The sequence below is a fragment of the Athene noctua genome, chromosome 4 (assembly GCF_965140245.1).
Source record: "Athene noctua chromosome 4, bAthNoc1.hap1.1, whole genome shotgun sequence".
Taxonomy (NCBI): Eukaryota; Metazoa; Chordata; class Aves; order Strigiformes; family Strigidae; genus Athene; species Athene noctua.
Window position 1 is genome coordinate 20,936,783 of NC_134040.1, and position 17,082 is coordinate 20,953,864.

The following is a 17,082-nucleotide window of genomic DNA, read 5'->3' on the forward strand; positions in this document are numbered from 1 at the left end:
TCTGGTGCTTAGGATGTTTTGATCAGTATCAAACAGATAGCTTTCAGATTGTGATAAATGAGTAGCATCATGTTATCCCAACTGCACTTCGTCACATCACAGCCACCTTCTTACTGTCTCATGCCATTTTCATGTTGGTTTTATTTTTAATATGTTTTGCATGGTTCCTTTTAAGTAATTAGTTAAGAAATCTGTATGGTGATATTTCACCCAGATTTCTTTGCTTACCGTGTTTTTCAACTAAAGATATCTCTGGTGCTAATGTATAATTGGGAGCATTTTTGCTTTTCCTCCAAAGTTTTTGCCTGCATACCACTGGAGCACCTCAAGAGATACCCTTTTTTTTGTTTGTTTTTCTCTCTCTCTTCACTAGTGCTTTAAAAGGCTCTTCCATCTGTGTTGGGCTGGAACCCATTCACCTATGGAATGTGGATCTCGGGGCCGCTAGCTTGCCACATGACTAAAGGCAATCTGTTGCTGTGCAGTTCACACCCGTGGGCTCAGAGTATGCACTGTTGACTTTGTATTCAGACAGATAGTTGTGATGGACAGTGAACATGAATCAAGCGTTCTTCGATAGTAAATATGAACCAAGTATAAGAAACATGCCTGTTTTGATGGCAAAATGCTAGTTGCTGATTTTTTTTGTAGGGGAGCAGACTTAGCATTTCTCTCTCTTGAATGATAAGTAAGTTCAGATCTGAGAAAATTTCAAGTTGCATGGTTACAATTTTACGTAGTTATGTCTGTCTTCCAATTGGTTGTGATTTAAAAGAATAATTTTTCTTGATATTTCAAATGATCGCTGAAAGTTGCCTAAGTCCTTCACAAGGGCAAGCTAAAGCTTCTGCTCAGATAATCAGTTGTTGGAGAACTGTGAACAGGAGTTTTCAGCTGACAAGCACTGGCCCATTTGGCTAAGTGGCAGAATTCTGTGAACTAGCATGCCTTTGGAGAACAGCCACTTGTAATTTTATGATTATTTTTGGTCTGTCACAAATATAAATATTTTCTAAATTAACCAATAGTTGAGAATTATTTCTTGATTTCCAGTATTCCTCAGTTTATTTTACTGTATTTGTGACTTTTTGTTACTTTTCTATGTAATAATGAAGTAATTTTATAATCTCAAGTCTGTATGTGTTCCTTGCAGTATGTATTGCGTCAGGGACTAAAGTGGCACTATTTAATAGACTTCGATCCCAAACAGTTAGCACCAGATATTTGCACGTAGAAGGTGGTAATTTCCATGCCAGTTCACAACAGTGGGGAGCATTTTACATTCACCTCTGTAAGTAAAAATGAAGAAATGTATTTTTTCATCTCCCTTCCTTCATCCCCACAAAGTAAAAGTCCTGCATTTTTTTCTCCATATTAATTGCCCATATGCAGATATGTTTTGTTACTGAGTGTGTATTTGATGTAATAGTATGATGTTAAATGTTCCTCCTGTTAAGGAAAACAGTGATTAAAACAAAGATTGTCAAAATTTCTTTCATGCAGTGGATGATGATGAATCAGAAGGAGAAGAATTCACAGTGAGAGATGGCTACATTCATTATGGGCAGACTGTCAAACTTGTATGCTCAGTTACTGGCATGGCACTCCCAAGACTGGTACAGTTTAATTTCTCTAATGCTGTAATTAATTAGTAGAAAGCTACTTAGTGTAATTGCATAGTTGGGTTTGCGTTGTTTATGATTTTTGGCTTTGCTTGTTTCCTTTTGGTAATACATGTTTTATATGGAAAAAGGGCATTCATTTTAATCAAAGTGTATTTTTATATCTGCAGATTAATTCTGTAAGCAAAGAACAGCTTGTAAAATAAGCATAGAGAATTTTTCAGAATTCAAACCTGCCAAAGTAGGTTAATCTTCAAGCTGTCCTTAAGAAAATGTCTATTTTAAACACAGTGATCTAGGTCCTAATGTAGCAAAACACTCTAAATATTGATATCTAATAGATTACTAAAGTCTTTGCAGCCAGTAGGACTCTTCTGTGTTTTGAGTTCAGCACAGCCTTAATTTGAATCTAAAAGCAGTTTTGTATACTTCTAAGGATACATAATTATACCAATATCAGCTTGGAAAAGCATTTTTGACATTTATTAATAGTGTCTGTTTTAAATGTGGAACATGGGAAATGACTTTGGAATAACATTTTTTTTTTAGACAGTTTCAGCCCTTGTCTTTGTCACAGATACAAAATTGTTTCTAACCAGTTAAGGTTTGTGAACCAAAAAAAAAAAAATGTTATTGCTGGATGCACAGTAATGGTTTTTATAAATAAATTTAATTATAGATTATTTTTTTTCCTCCTGTTTTATTCACTTAATACCAGCCTAAGTGGAATTTTATGTGACTGATAATAAACAAGGCTTCATTCATATGAGATCTTCTGTGAAATTGTGGTTTGTCAGACCATTATGAATTTCATACAAGACTTTCCTAATTTCACTTAACTAGAAACAATTTTTAGAATGTGTCAATGTAAAACCAGTCTCCCCTGCAGGCAGGTTTTTGTTCTTCTTTGCAGACTTATTCTACTAGGACTGCAGTGAGAGATGCTCTCCAAATATCAAACTTAAATAAAAAAGAAGATGGCCTGCTCACAGTAAATGGTATAAAATGATGATTTAAATAGGTCTTTTTTTTTTTAAAAAAAAAAAAAAATCACATTATTTGACAAAAATCTAGACCTGGTTAGTATTGTTGTGGTTCAGTGCACATGAAATTCAGTAAGAGGATCTCACTTCATTTGTGGGCTTCGTGTTAATATTTTCTTATTGCCACAAGGAGATGCCATCATTTATGATTCCAGAAACCATATTTGTTGCTAAACTAAGCTAAAGGTTCCTGTTTTGTTTGCTATTGGGAACATTTGTCATGCTGCCTTACAAGATTGATTGAAGGTGATGCAATTAAAAGGTCACTTGCAGATATTTTATAGGTTGATGCAAAGAACTTTGAAGAAACAAGTTAACTTACATTGCTACTAATGCTATTTATTATCATTAGAAATCCCAGAGGACATGGTTGGCTTTCTGATTGTTGGCTTAGAAATCTTCAAGCACTTTGGCTGCTGCCTCTGCTGATGTTGCATAAAACGAAGTATTAAACTTTTTTCTAGAAGTTGAGTTAAAATCCCAAGCTACAGATTTCCACTGTCTGTAAGGGAATAACTTTTTTTAATTTTTAAAAATAAGTTAGTATAACAGCTCTGAATTAAGTCAGCAGATATTTTTTCACTGAACTGCCAGATGTAAGAAACAGTTGTTCTTTTCAGTTGTCTTCAAGTAATATTTAATGACCAGCTATTGTTAAGATATGCTATGATTGATGTGTTTGCAGAACTGTACTTAAGGACATCTCAATACCTTTAAGTAGATCCTTATTTTCAACTGTTGTCATTCAGGAACCAGCCTGCCACAGAATGTTATTGATGCTGTCAGTGGCAGAAGCTTCTGCAGAAGACTATTAATACTTGACCTACTGCTCATTTGTACCAGGAAATAGAACAAAAGTAGATTTTGCTGAAGCTTCAACTTTTTTCCCCACTTTTACATCAAAAAAAGATAAAATACATACGCATGCAGCACACTAAAGCTGTAGTACTGAGCGTCAATATTATGTTCTTGTTTCAAAAGCATTGAGAATTATGAACCTAATGTTGGTATTATAACAGGAGGCATGGAAATTTAAGAGACCTTTCACTTTCTTTACTGACAGTACGTTTGTAATCTCCAATGTAATGAAGAAATTGTCCTAAATATATATGTACAATTTTCATTCACAGATAATCCGAAAAGTAGATAAACAAACAGCATTACTGGATGCAGATGATCCAGTATCGCAGCTCCATAAATGTGCATTTTACCTTAAAGACACTGAGAGAATGTATTTGTGCCTTTCCCAGGAGAGAATAATCCAATTTCAAGTGAGTTGTTTAAAACTATTTCAGTAGATGAGAGGCATGGTTATGAAGTTTTCACAGATATTCTCAAAATATGTATGAATGCGTTTTGCGGTTGGTTTTGAATGCAAGTCTAATATTTTGTTTTGAAAAGACAGAGGATGGAAAGCAAGAAGCTTTATCTATCCCTTTCCAAATCTGTTTTTCTTTCCTCATAACCTTCTTCCATGTCTTTCTAGACAATGAATTCTGTTTTCTCCAATGGAAGAAATGGAAACACGCTAGGAACTTGTGCATGCAATCACGATACTGTAGCTTAACATGTTGACATACGCCAGTGGAGTTGCACCACTTGTGTGTCCATTTCTAGAATAAATCATCATGAGTTTCTGTGAGTGATTCCTAGTTCCAGCTCCTTGATGATTTTTATTGCCCCTTCTGTACCTTCTCTTTTTTCACCATGGCTTTCTTAGACAGGGAGACCAGACCTGTGCACAATATTCCGGAATTAGACAAAGGATTTACAATGGCAGTGTAGTATCTTATACCTTCTTCTCAATATTTTTTTCTGATGGTGTCCAATGTTGTGCAAGTCACAACTGCCGTTGCACGTTGAGCTGGTGATTTCAGAAAACTGTCAGTGGTTACTCTAGGAGCCTGAGTTGTAACTACCACTTCCAAGTTCAGGATTTTATGGGCATCATTTACAGAATTTTTCTTTAGAAACCTATTTTTTTTTTAGCTAAATTGAACCTTATTGCCACTCTTTTGCCCTCTTTGTTCATTTTTATGTCCTTCTGGACATCAAATCCTTGCAATTCTAACAGCATATAACTACCTGAAAAACAGGATTGTGCAAAAGTTTGAAGATTGGGTTTTACCAGCACACTGGTGAGGACATTGAATAAAACTGATCGCAACACCACACTTGAGGAGCGGACTGCACTGTTGGGTTTTGTGCATTTGAAGGGAGGATTACCATTAAGTTCTACATTTTAAATACCACAACTTTTTCTAATCCATTATAATTTCATTTCTTTAATATTTTTTGATATAGAGCTTTCCTAAGGTTTTGGGAGGGGCCATGGGTTAGTGGTGTTTGGTTGTTTGATTTTTTTAAAACCCAAACATATTATATTTCTTGGATTCCTGTTGTCTCTGTCCTTGTTTTTATCAGTGCTTGGGGAGTTCTGTCCTTTATCCATTAATGTTATGCAATTGTGTGTTTCCCATCCTGTCTCCATGTGAAGTCAGTCAATACATGAGGTACTCATCATGGTGGTAAGGCCACCTGTTGTGAAAGTTTACTTACAAAATGAAAGTGTGGGACAGAAGTGCCTGGAGATAAACTGCTGTATTTGGAAGTGACAAGGAGGAATGCTTCTCTAGAAAAGGAGTGATAATCTTTCAAGGATTTCTGTGACAGAAGGAGTAATGTGTCCTGAAATTACTCTTGACATAGTAGGACTTTCAGAACAAATTCTGTGGCGTTTGCTTTCCACTTTGTGGCAGGGGTTTAGCAGATCTAGAGAAGCTAGTCAAGGATCTTGTATGGAGTCATTATGAGTTTGAAGTACATCAGTCCATGCTAACAGGAATTGTAGTCTACCTGTAGGAAAAATGTCATGCACCAAAATAGTGTACAACAGTTCCTCTTTTGAAGTTGGACTAGTAATTTAGAAGTTCCATATGTTTCTAATAAAAATACCAGTTATGTCTTGAGCTTGGAAAGATCTGTAGTTACTATCCTTGCCACACAGTTCCCTTGCAAGCTGTTTTCAGTGCTTTTTTTACATATCAGAATGAAGAGTCCACATGAGAATGCAGCTCTGATCTTAACTTCCTTTCATCTGAACTAATAAACACGTGCTAATTGAAGTTTAACTAGCAGTTTTGAAGAGTGAAGGTTATAGTTATATACCTAAATATCCTTAAAACTTAATGGAAGAAAACAGAATTTAGGTATTAAAATTAGAATTTTTGTGCCCCATTTTTTTCTGTGCCTTGTGTTTAACCTACACACAATTTCCTTATTTGTTACTAGATGATGCAGTTGTTCAGAGAGCCTTTTGTTGCCATAAAAAATAGTTGTCTGTGTTTTCTATGTATATATGTATGTATACTTATTTAGTAATATTTACAAGGAAACAGTGAAAGTTTCTGATTAATTTGCAAGGTTGTCACATTAGCTTCTCTCCCATGTCTTTGCACAAACACTGAAATAGAAGCTTGTGTTTTCCATCATTTTGTGGATGGTGAAGAACTCTTAAAAAGAAAAAAAAAGAAGTCTTGGCCAGATGTAAATCATAACTAATGAAAAGTATTCCACTTCAGTCTGTAGCTGTTTTAGTCACTTTGAATTAATAAAACAAGATCTGTTTTAAAGCAGTTAATTCTATTTGTTGTACTTTGTTGATTAATGACTCTTGAATAATGTTAAAACTTTGAAAGCTGAACTAAAATAAGACCCGATAATAAACAAAAGGTTGGAGAGGTGACAGAGTTTACGGTGTCCTCACAGGTTTTGGTTTTTTACTAGTTTTGCTGAAATGTATATGACTGTTTCTTTAGGTCATTTTGTTAGAGGAAAAAACATAAGGAAATGTGGTTTTGAAGTAATAGACATTGTTACTGGCTGAGTTGGTTTAGCTCTGAAACTTAGCAAACAAGTCTACAGGTCAGATTTAAAATTTTCCTTCTTTCTAAGGCCACTCCATGCCCAAAAGAACCAAATAAAGAAATGATTAATGATGGAGCTTCTTGGACAATCATTAGTACAGATAAAGCAGAATACACATTTTATGAGGGGATGGGACCGGTCCATGCTCCAGTGACACCTGTGCCTGTTGTAGAAAGTCTTCAAGTAAGTTTGGTTTTTTTTAATAAACTCTTTTATATGAGATTGTTTTTGTCATACTGATTTAACCTTCATGGTACCTTTTGTGAAATGCTGTAGGAAGACATTCTTACTAGCTTTATAAATAGGAATATTATAATACTTCATGTTGAAATAATTTCTTAGGTACATTTCAGAATACATGAGCTTATCCATCACAAGAATAATATAATATTGTTCTATACCTTAAGAATTTTATTTCTTAAAATACTATGATAGTAATATCCTTAGGACTTCTACTTCTGTTTGATTATTTAGAACAGCCAATTATAGATCAAAGAAAGACAGAAACCTTGTTAAGAAGATCAGCATTCTGCTGTGGAAAAACTTGGAGCTCTCCTAACACATTCTCTGAAAGAATCTTTGTTCTTTGTTTACAAAGCCTTGTTGATTTCTATTCCAAGTGGCCACTATCAAAAAGATAGAAGTTTCTTCAGGATATCAAATTAATTGGCAGTATCGTTTAGATGTGTTACTTTACAGTTCAGTTGTGTAGGTGTGTTTGTTTCAGTTTTATCCAGCTGATACAAACAGCACTGTTAACAGTTCTTGTACGCATGTGAAGATTTTTTTTTCTGAGAGGGGAGTGTTTTATTAATATATGTTTTTTGGTGGATTTTCTTCTTTTTTTCTATTCACTCCCTTTCCAGTTGAATGGTGGTGGGGATGTAGCAATGTTGGAACTTACAGGACAGAACTTCACTCCAAATTTACGTGTCTGGTTTGGGGATGTAGAAGCTGAAACCATGTACAGGTACACTACTTCCATGGTGATTACATTTTACCGGATGTTTTGAACTCATAATGTGTTTGATACTCATGTGTATACGCTCAAGTACATGCTTTTTGCCCTGCAGAAAGGGATCTAGGAGTGCTGGTTGACAGTAGGCTCAGTATGAGTCGGCAGTGTGCTCTGGCAGCCAAGAGGCCAAACTGTATCCAGCTGGTCAAAAGAGGTGATTAGACTGCTGTATTTGGCATTGGTGCAGCCTCACCTTGATTACTGTGTGCAGTTCTGGGCCCCACAATTTAAGACGGATATGAAGGTACTTGAATGTGTCCAGAGGAAGGGCTGGGAGAAATGCCTTTGGATTTGTCTAGTTTGGAGAAGAGGAGACTGAGGGGTGACCTCATTGCTCTCTACAGCTTCCCGAGGAGGGGAAGTGCAGAGGGAGGTGCCGAGCTCTTCTCCCTCTTATTGGGTGCCAGGACACGTGGGAATGGTCCAAAGCTGCACCAGAGGAGATTCAAACTGGACATTAGGAAGCACTTCTTCACCAGAAGGGCAATCAAACACTGGCACAGGCTTCTTAGAGAGGAGGTTGATGCCCCAAGCCTGTCAGTGTTTAAGAAACATTTGGACAATGCACTTGATAATGTGCTTTAACTTTTGGTCAGCCCTGAAGTGGTCAGACGGTTGGACTAGATGATCGTTATCCATCCCTTCCAACTGAAATGTTCTGTTCGATTATATTCTTTAAGCTTAAGTTTTACTATGCTGAGTTGACTCTCCTGTTTTTCAGATGCGCAGAGAGCATGCTATGTGTTGTTCCAGACATTTCTGCATTTCGAGAGGGTTGGAGGTGGGTCCGTCAGCCAGTCCAGGTTCCAGTAACTTTGGTCCGTAATGATGGCATAATTTACTCCACCAGCCTTACCTTTACATACACACCGGAACCAGGGCCACGACCACACTGCAGTGCTGCTGGAGCAATCCTCAGAGCCAACTCAAGCCTCATGGCTTCCAGTGAAACAAATACAAACAGCGAGGGAAGTTACACAAATGTCAGCACAAATCCAACCAATGTCACATCATCTACAGCAACTGTAGTTTCCTAACTACTGTTGTTTGTCTGGACTTTAACTGACTTTTAAGTGCTACATTCAAGAGAACTGAACAATTTTTTGTGGTTTCATGGGAAAACACCTTTCCATTTTAGGTGATATTATTTGAACCTTGTTACCTGCAAGTGCTGATCTTAAATATAGAAGCCACAATAAAAAAACAAAAAAACAACAAAAAAAACCCCAAACATCCGAAACATAAGAACTTTATTGAAAATCTATTTTTCAGCTGTTTTTTTTTTTTTAATGGGCAAGAAACAAAAAATGTGGCTGGGATACATGTTGAGCAAACTAGAAAACATGAACACAACATAGTTTTTATGGACCAAGGAACTTGTATAAGCTTTAGTATAAAAGGTACATTTTCACCATACCTTTTTTGTATCACAACATATAGTACACTTTTGTTACCAAATAGTTTATATTTTTTTTTCCTCTGAGCTTTTGCTCTGAAGTATATTCAGGTTCCAAGCCTGACCATGCTTGTATAATCTAATTACCATACTCTTCCAGTTTTAAAAAAATATATATATTTTTGGTCTGTGGCTGGAACTGTTCCTTTTTTTAAACTGAAGTCTTGTGACTTTTTATGAACTGAAATTGTTTTTATTTCAGCAAGTAGAACCTTGTAAAGGCCAGCATATTTTTTTTAAGATTATATGAAGTCTGTGCAAAAGCTTTAAAAAATGCCTCTGCCTTGCCTGCAATACATGCAATGTATGTTAACTTTAGTGCTCTGTTTTCAGTCATTGTTAATAGTTATTTCTGTTTTCCTTTTTTAAATATGTATTTATAGTGATAATTCATGAGGTTCTAACATTACATGAGTGTTTTTTGTAAAAAAGTGGCATCTCATGCAGTCATGTTAATGATTGTTCATGTCACAGGCATACGTTGGTGTTTTTGAAGGGTTGTTACTGGGTTACTCCCCCTCTTCCCCTCTTCCTTGTTCAGTCATATTGCATCTGAAAATGTTTCAGGATCTGTTCAGGTTTTTCTAATCTTGTACATAATTTGTATTAAGTGTAAGTTAAATGTTTTATTTCGAAAGTGGAATGTTCCCAATAACTTCATTTGGCGGCATGTCTTCTGTCTTGTTGGCATGTGACTAAAATACCATGAGAAGTATGTGCTACAAATGGGATTGGTAGGTGATGCCCTTTGTCACTTGAGAATCACAGCAAGCATGTTTTTCTTCATACTGTTCAGTAAATTAGGCCAGACTTTGGTGTAACACTTGTACTGAGAAAGTGCTTTCATTGTGAAGTGATCATACCATAATAACTAGAAGTAAATTTTGTTACTTAGAAATGGGCAAATAGGAAATCGTAAAAGCACTATGAAGATGTCAACTCCTCCCATCCTTATTTCCTGTGGGTTTCTCTTTCCCTGCCAACAGCTTGTGCAACATTCAAGTCTTCTCTCCATCATAAATTCAAGGCTCATTTGCACTTTGACTTTGTTGGTTGTTGCATTTGTTTTTCATTTTGACTTCGCCGTGTTTTGTCCCTCCTTGTAGACCTGCCTGCTTCATTTGTATTTGAAAGGATACCCCAGTAGTTCCTTTGTAGTCACAGAACTAGGCATAGACTCATAGGACAAGTTCTGATAGCGTGATCTTCCTCTTTAAAAGCCAAAATACAAATTTTATGGTGTGTTCAGCCTTTTCTGTACCCTGAAGCAAGAGTCACAACTGCTGTGTAAATCTGAACCTGTGGCTTCCTACAGTGCATTGCATACAAGCTTATCTGTTGAACATTTTCACAGGGTTTTTATTTCTGACCACTTATTCCAGTTTCAACACCCACCACCATTTTAAAGCATTGTCTCTGCACCATATTCGTGTACTCTGATGCTCCATTCAGCTTGTTTGCTTTAGTGCTCTGTTGTATGTGTAAAAACCATGTGGTTAAAGGAAGAAATTGGTTATAAAGCATATTTAGCTAATAGTAAAATCAGTGCCACTGTCCTAAAATGTGCTTGTATTCTTCCACAGGCCTTCCTATTTGCTATTCTGTCTTACAAAACTTATTCCCATGACATAGTCGCAATGCTAGTTCTTAGCACTAGTGAATGCTGCGTCACCTCATCTCTGTTTCGGTGACCAAGGGCAGAATTCGTTGTGGCCTTATCTCTGTTTTAAACTGTTTACTGGCATTTACTTGCAAATCTGTTTACCTTTGTATGTGCTACAAAATTTTGTTTTAATTGCGTTGTGGCAGGAATCATTTCATGGTGTTTTTGTTAAGAAGCACAGAAGTATCTTGCAGCACAGCTTAGTACAAGAGCCACAGATTTTCATCACTAATTAGACTGAGAATTAAAATAAGTGATATATATCAGATTTAGAGGATATTCAAGAACAAACCATGATATACACACAGTAGGTAAACCATAAAAAGCCTTTTAACCTTCAAAGACTATTTCAAATAGCTTTTCAGAACTTGACACATGCTTTTGTACTCATTATTTTAAAATTTTTACATGTAAATGCAATACTTTTTATATTCAGTTTCTTTACTTGCAGTAATTTTGCCCAATAGATATAATAACCCTTGACTTGTAAAGAACCTAATGACTTAGCCTAATTTCTGCTGTTCTACACACTACAGCCAAGTGGGTGAAAAAAGAAGAGACTATTAAGTTCTGCTTACAAGACCATTTTACACCCCATTTTTCCCTTGGGCTTGTAGCTCTGTTGTTGCCAGTAGTTATTCTGTAGTACAGAAATGGTCTTCCAGGTCCTTACTGTTGTTAAGATGTCCAGTTGTTCAGATATATTATCTTCCTGAACTTTTTCCTGTGGGGTAATATTGTTACATTTATTGGCCTTGTGAGCTGTTAATCAATTTTCATTATATTAACAATATCTCAAGATTTTGATAAAACTACTTTTAGAATGTTTCAGTATGAAACTATTATAACTGTTCAAGTCTAGCTGTTAAGTCTGCTGTTAATTCTATATACATAGAAATTGAGTGTGTTCAGAATGTTGTTATAGTTCCAACTATAGAAAGAAAAAGCAAATTAAGTGCTCAAATTTAGCTATGCCTTTTCTTGTTTTCTTCTGTTTGGAACTGCATTTCATAATTCAACACTAGTGTAGTCTTTAATAATCTGCTGCTGATGTTCTTCCTAAGTATTTGCCCTGAGGGCATCCCACAACCGTGTTAATAGTGGTAGTCTGTAATTCTTTTCACTGCACAGACTTGCAAGATCAGAATGGTTACCTGAAACACATGAACTCAAGACATAAATCAGTGAATTCCCCATATAAAAAATATTAATACCAAGTAAAACAAATTATCTATTGGAAGTAAACTACCCACTTATAGATTAAATGACTCCATAGAGGTATCCATCTTGAAATTAAGATGCTCTTCAATTATTAACCATATTATTTACTTTCTTTCAAAAGCAGCTGTGTTTATGAGTACTGAACAAATGTGTATACTTTCCTGTGCCAGACTTTTGATTTTGTTTTCAAGCACTGTACTGTGGGATTGAGTGGCAGCTTTGTTAGAAAAAGAAGTATATTAGGGTTTCTACTTAACCCTTTTAGGACTGAACAATTTCTTCCTTTTAGAAGCTGTAAAATAAATGACCAGTTGTAACCTTGTAAACATTCTGTCTGTGTTCAGCACTGCATTTGCCCCATCTGGAGGTGCTATGCTAACGTCATTTTTTTAAAATCCTGTAGCATGTGTATACATTCAGTCTTAAAAGGGTTATTTTTACAAACTGTGCACCTGTAAAGTTTCTTAGCAATAAGGTAGAAAAATGAGCAAGTTTTTACCATAATTTTGTAGAATTAATTGCTCAGTTCCATATTTCATCCAGAAAAACCCTGCAATATGGGCAGTTTTGAGGATTAAATAAAAGTGAAATGTAAACCATATGAAAGTCTTTTTGTCAAGTGTACTCTGTGTGTGTATGTGCATATACTATCGGGGTTTTTTTCTACAAGGCTAGAGGTAAAATGCCATGTTACTGTTCATGTGACAAACATAGTTGAACATCTGTATGATTATATAAAAGTAGTTATCATTTGGTCAGGTGTTGAAACTTGCCATGTTTTTCTGGTTTTTTTTTCAATGTTAACCAATAAATGGGGGGGGGGGGGGGTGGTGGTGGTAATTTTTTTTGGGGGGGGGTGTGGATGAACAGTGAGGTCATCTATGGAACCAGAACAACACAAAAGAAGACCAGCCCCAGGAGTGGAAAAGTCATCAGTAGTTGTGAGGCTGTGCACACTGGACTCCACTTAAACGGGATATGGAATGTCCACCCAGAAATCTAAATCGGTTTCATTATTGCTTGTATTATTGCTGGAGTTAGATAAGAAACTGTTTTTTTAATAATGTAAAAAACAAACAAACAAAACGGTTCACTTTTTTGTATTATTTATTAAATAAGAAAAAATGAACTGTGTTTAATTATTTAACTTTAGCAACTTTATTATTCAACTAGTATATCTGACTTATTTTCATCCTTTTCTTAGTTGCATACTGTCTGATATTTCTTTCAGTTTGTTAATACTAGAAGTAGAAATTTAGCAAGCTACTTATTTCCTGCTTTGACAGGATACTCTAGTAGGACCATAAGGAACAACTAGAAATTATGTGCACTTGTAGTTTGCAAGCACAAGTGACACAGTCACTTGAAAAAAGTTTCTGAGATGGGAAGTGGACACAGCAGAGAGAGAATTTAGAATAGCAGAAACTACAAGTACTAGTGTATTAAACTAATACAAGGACTACTGGCTTGTCAGTAAGACTGTGAAGGGGCCAGAAGTGATTGTTAAGAAGGTGTGGCAATAGCAAGAGAGAGATTTCCTTGGAAAAAATAGATTAGTTGACTATAAGGAAGTATTACAGATGTTCATTGAAACATCTGCAAAGGTGAATTCCATTGTTATTAAGACACATACAATAGCCAGAAACTCAACACTGGTAGAGCTTCTGCTGTTTGAAACAGGAACATTATGAGCAGATTACATTTCAAAATTATTTTAAAGGCTCTTGAAGTCTGTTTCTGCAATGATAAATTGATTCTTCTGCAACAGATAGATCTGAGGTTTTGGCAAAGAGAACCATTACTTGCTAAACTTTAGTGTTGGCATAGTTAGAAATAGGAAGAAATTACATGGATTGGGACTTGTTTTAGATGAACTAGAGACATTAAAAAAATCTCTTTATCTAAACTTTGGCAGTTAGCCATATACCTAGTCTCAGCAATAAATCCTGTTAAAATCCAGAGTAGAGGATTAAAAGGAGAATGGTGTGAAATTATTTGGCTAGAGGAAAGGATTCATTTGGAGGATTACATGCAATATATGCCATTGCAGAACTGGGACAGGTAGTTTACCTTTCACAGTGCTCTATGTAGATTGGAGTTGTGTGCTTCGAATAAGGACAGAAAGAACTTGTATGTGCTCAGTTAACATGTCCATAAATTGATTTACAGATATTTATTTCTGATACCCATCAGCACATGGTTAGTGTGAGGGCAAAAGCACAAAGAGTTACATCCATATTTATTTAAAGAAACTTTTGTATTGAATATCAACATTATGTATGTAAAGAAGTTGAGGAAGTCTTGATTCTTTGTAGAAGCAAGCTTGCAAGCCAACTGCTGTCTGAAAACAGTCTGATAAAACCTTCAGGATTTGACATCTTTCAGGTTCTGCTTCTTCAAGTATGGAAATGGATGCTTAAAATTTGCTGTTGTCTTTTCCATGGGCTATTGCCTTTGTCTTTTAATCTCAGTTCCCTTTTCATGTGTACTTTCCCAGATCCTTAATTAGTTTGCAGTTTTTCTCAGAATGTGTGAATTCTGCTGCATGATTTGGGAGGGGAGTCGGTGTTAAGGTGAACTGTAACTTACGAGGCTAACGTGCTGTCATCTCTGTGCTGTGGGGTGAGGGAGAAAGAAGTGATGGCTGTTTTTTGAGCTGCTTGTAGGTACATTGAATGCAAGTTTCTACAGACCTGGCCTTAATGATCTGCAGGTCTCTATCTGAAGATGACACAAGTAATTTGGAACCATATTAAGGTGCCTGTAAATTTTTATCTGAACTTAGAAATTCTTTGTTGCTTACTCATCTTTTAATTATATTTGCTGTCATGTTGCCCCCTCATTTATGTTCATTACAACCTTTAATCTTCTCTGTTTTTAACTAAAATACCTTTATTGTATTTGCTGATTTGTTCACTGGGAAATTTGTCTGTTTCCACCTCTGTGAATCCCCACAGATGTGTTTTACAGGCAAGTTGGGACAATGTGCCTTTCGAGCTACTTCTGTGCCATACCTCCATCTCTTAATTTCTGCTTTAGCTTCCTCTGAATGACTTGACTTTGAGGTCTTTGACATACAAATAAATAATAGCAACTGCATTCATTTATCCATTGCTGTGGCGGGGCATTTAGACATTTATAATAAATTGCTGTCTGTTGGCCATCCAGAAGGAAGGATTTTGTTACAGAAACTATCCCTACACACCACATGATCAGAATCTTTCTAAGAACTTCATAGTTCTGCTTGAAGAATAACTTCAACAACTGTGTAAAAGATAGAAGCACAGATCTAGATGAACTATGTTTTCTGTATTGAAATTGTCTATTTTAATAACCAACTGCTCACAAAGATATAATTAGTTCTTAGAATCTCCAAGTAACTTTAATTCTGGTTTGAGCCCAGTGACTTTTTTTTTTTGAGACTGTTTGTTCTAGTGTTTATTCTTGATTTTGATAATTTTGATAGAATTTTCCATAATCTGTTTAGAGCTAATCCAGCCAATGTGTCTGTGCTGTGAAAAGGGATGTGATCCTGAGATCCACATTGGTGTGGTCATTACACATGGCAAATGTGACAGCAGTGACTTCAGTCTTGTCTTGGATAGAGACCAAAAAACAACTTTGCATGATACTTCTGTATGTGCATGTAATTGCAGCGTTTAGTTCAGCGTGAACTCTATTTCTTCACCTGCATCAGCATGTCTCATGCAGCACTATCTATACACCCATGCTAAAAAAGACCCCAAAGACACAAATAGTTGGTTTGTATCGCTAGTTTCTGTTGTTCCCTTTTGTCCGCAGTAATTAATGTTACTATAATGTCTTAAATTATGTCTTCTTATTGTACTTTTTTCTGTTTGTTCTTAAGTAGGTGTGCTTCAAATTCTATTGCAGTTCTTTCACTGCCAAGTCTTACTCATGGAAATTGGGAAAGTGCAGATATAGGATTCATGGTGACTGAATCTACTGCCTTAAAAAAACGTATTATGGTTGGACTAGATGATCTTCAAGGTCCTTTCCAACCTAGTTGATTCTGTGATAATTAGGAATTCCCCCAAAATGGGAGACATTCAGCAACATTATTAGATTTTTAATATGAAAGAAATCATTAGGTTAGGAAATCTGATTTTTTAAATATTTTGGTCTTACAAAAGGTGTTTCTGTGCCTTTGAGAGCAGGAATTTTAGCTTTCTCACACTGTTTAACATAGTTCTGTGGAATTGTTTGTTAGCAAGTCAAACAAGTGCCTCAACATACAGACAAGGCAACTGCAGATTTGCCTCTTGATACGAGTGCAGTTTCTAACACATCTACTTTCTTTTCAGGGAAGAAAGGAAGTGGTGCCATTGTTCCTTTATTCTGCTCAGATGTTATAGGTGTTGCAGCCTGATTTGTGTAACAGTCATTTTAATGACAGTAATATAGTTGCTAAAGTGGCACAGTCTAGCAGCCTGCAGTAATACAAAGCAGAATGCCATATGAAGCCATTAACCCCAAAAACCAACAAAACATTAAATCTTGTATTGACAAAAGTAGGCAACTAACACACAATTCTTGATGAAGTAGGAGTTTGGTTTATTTTTTTTCTAAATGAAAATGTCTTGTTGCAGATTGTGGTTATTACAAATTTCAGAATAGACTTCTGAGCAAACTTGGTTATTTCTGAAGGGCCTGATGCGGATTAGCCTTTGTGTGGGCATGTGCATCTGTTTTGGCAGTACTTTTGCTGCCTCTGTACTGCTTTTCACAGCATGCTGGGTTTTAAGGAGCCATCTGGGTTTTAGACTCCGCTTGATGTGATGACTTCAGTTGAGACTGATGTTTATATCATCTTCCCAGTTTCACACATTCAGAAAGTTTTGGACTTCTAAATCAATTTTAGGGTAAACAGTTTTACCTTGGAGATTTAACAGACGTACAAATCAAACAATGGTCTGAACAAATGGTTTATTTATTTAATTTGGAAGTAATGCTGATAAGGAAAATTCTTATTTGGGGAGGATAAATGCAGTTGGTAAGTGTTTAAGCTTTCAAATACATCTGCTCTTTTTACCAAATAGTTCATCTTTTCAAGTTAATAATAATTTTATGTTATTCATTCAAAGAAAAAATGTAATGTGATTTGTATTTTG

At 35.8% G+C, this 17,082-nt stretch overlaps 1 protein-coding gene across 4 annotated transcripts in view; it reads left to right on the top strand.

Annotated features, from left to right (window-relative positions):
• RBPJ (recombination signal binding protein for immunoglobulin kappa J region) overlaps positions 1–12,748 on the top strand; it is a 60,432-nt gene extending 47,684 nt beyond the window's left edge. For all 4 annotated transcript variants that reach the window (XM_074904623.1, XM_074904625.1, XM_074904624.1 and 1 more), the window contains 6 exons: positions 1,154–1,291; positions 1,504–1,616; positions 3,796–3,936; positions 6,620–6,775; positions 7,459–7,562; positions 8,332–12,748. In XM_074904623.1, coding sequence (XP_074760724.1) covers positions 1,154–1,291; positions 1,504–1,616; positions 3,796–3,936; positions 6,620–6,775; positions 7,459–7,562; positions 8,332–8,647 — 968 coding nt within the window. In that variant the 3' untranslated portion in view covers positions 8,648–12,748. The remainder of the gene's footprint in view (positions 1–1,153; positions 1,292–1,503; positions 1,617–3,795; positions 3,937–6,619; positions 6,776–7,458; positions 7,563–8,331) is intronic.
• The last annotated feature ends 4,334 nt before the right edge of the window (positions 12,749–17,082 follow it).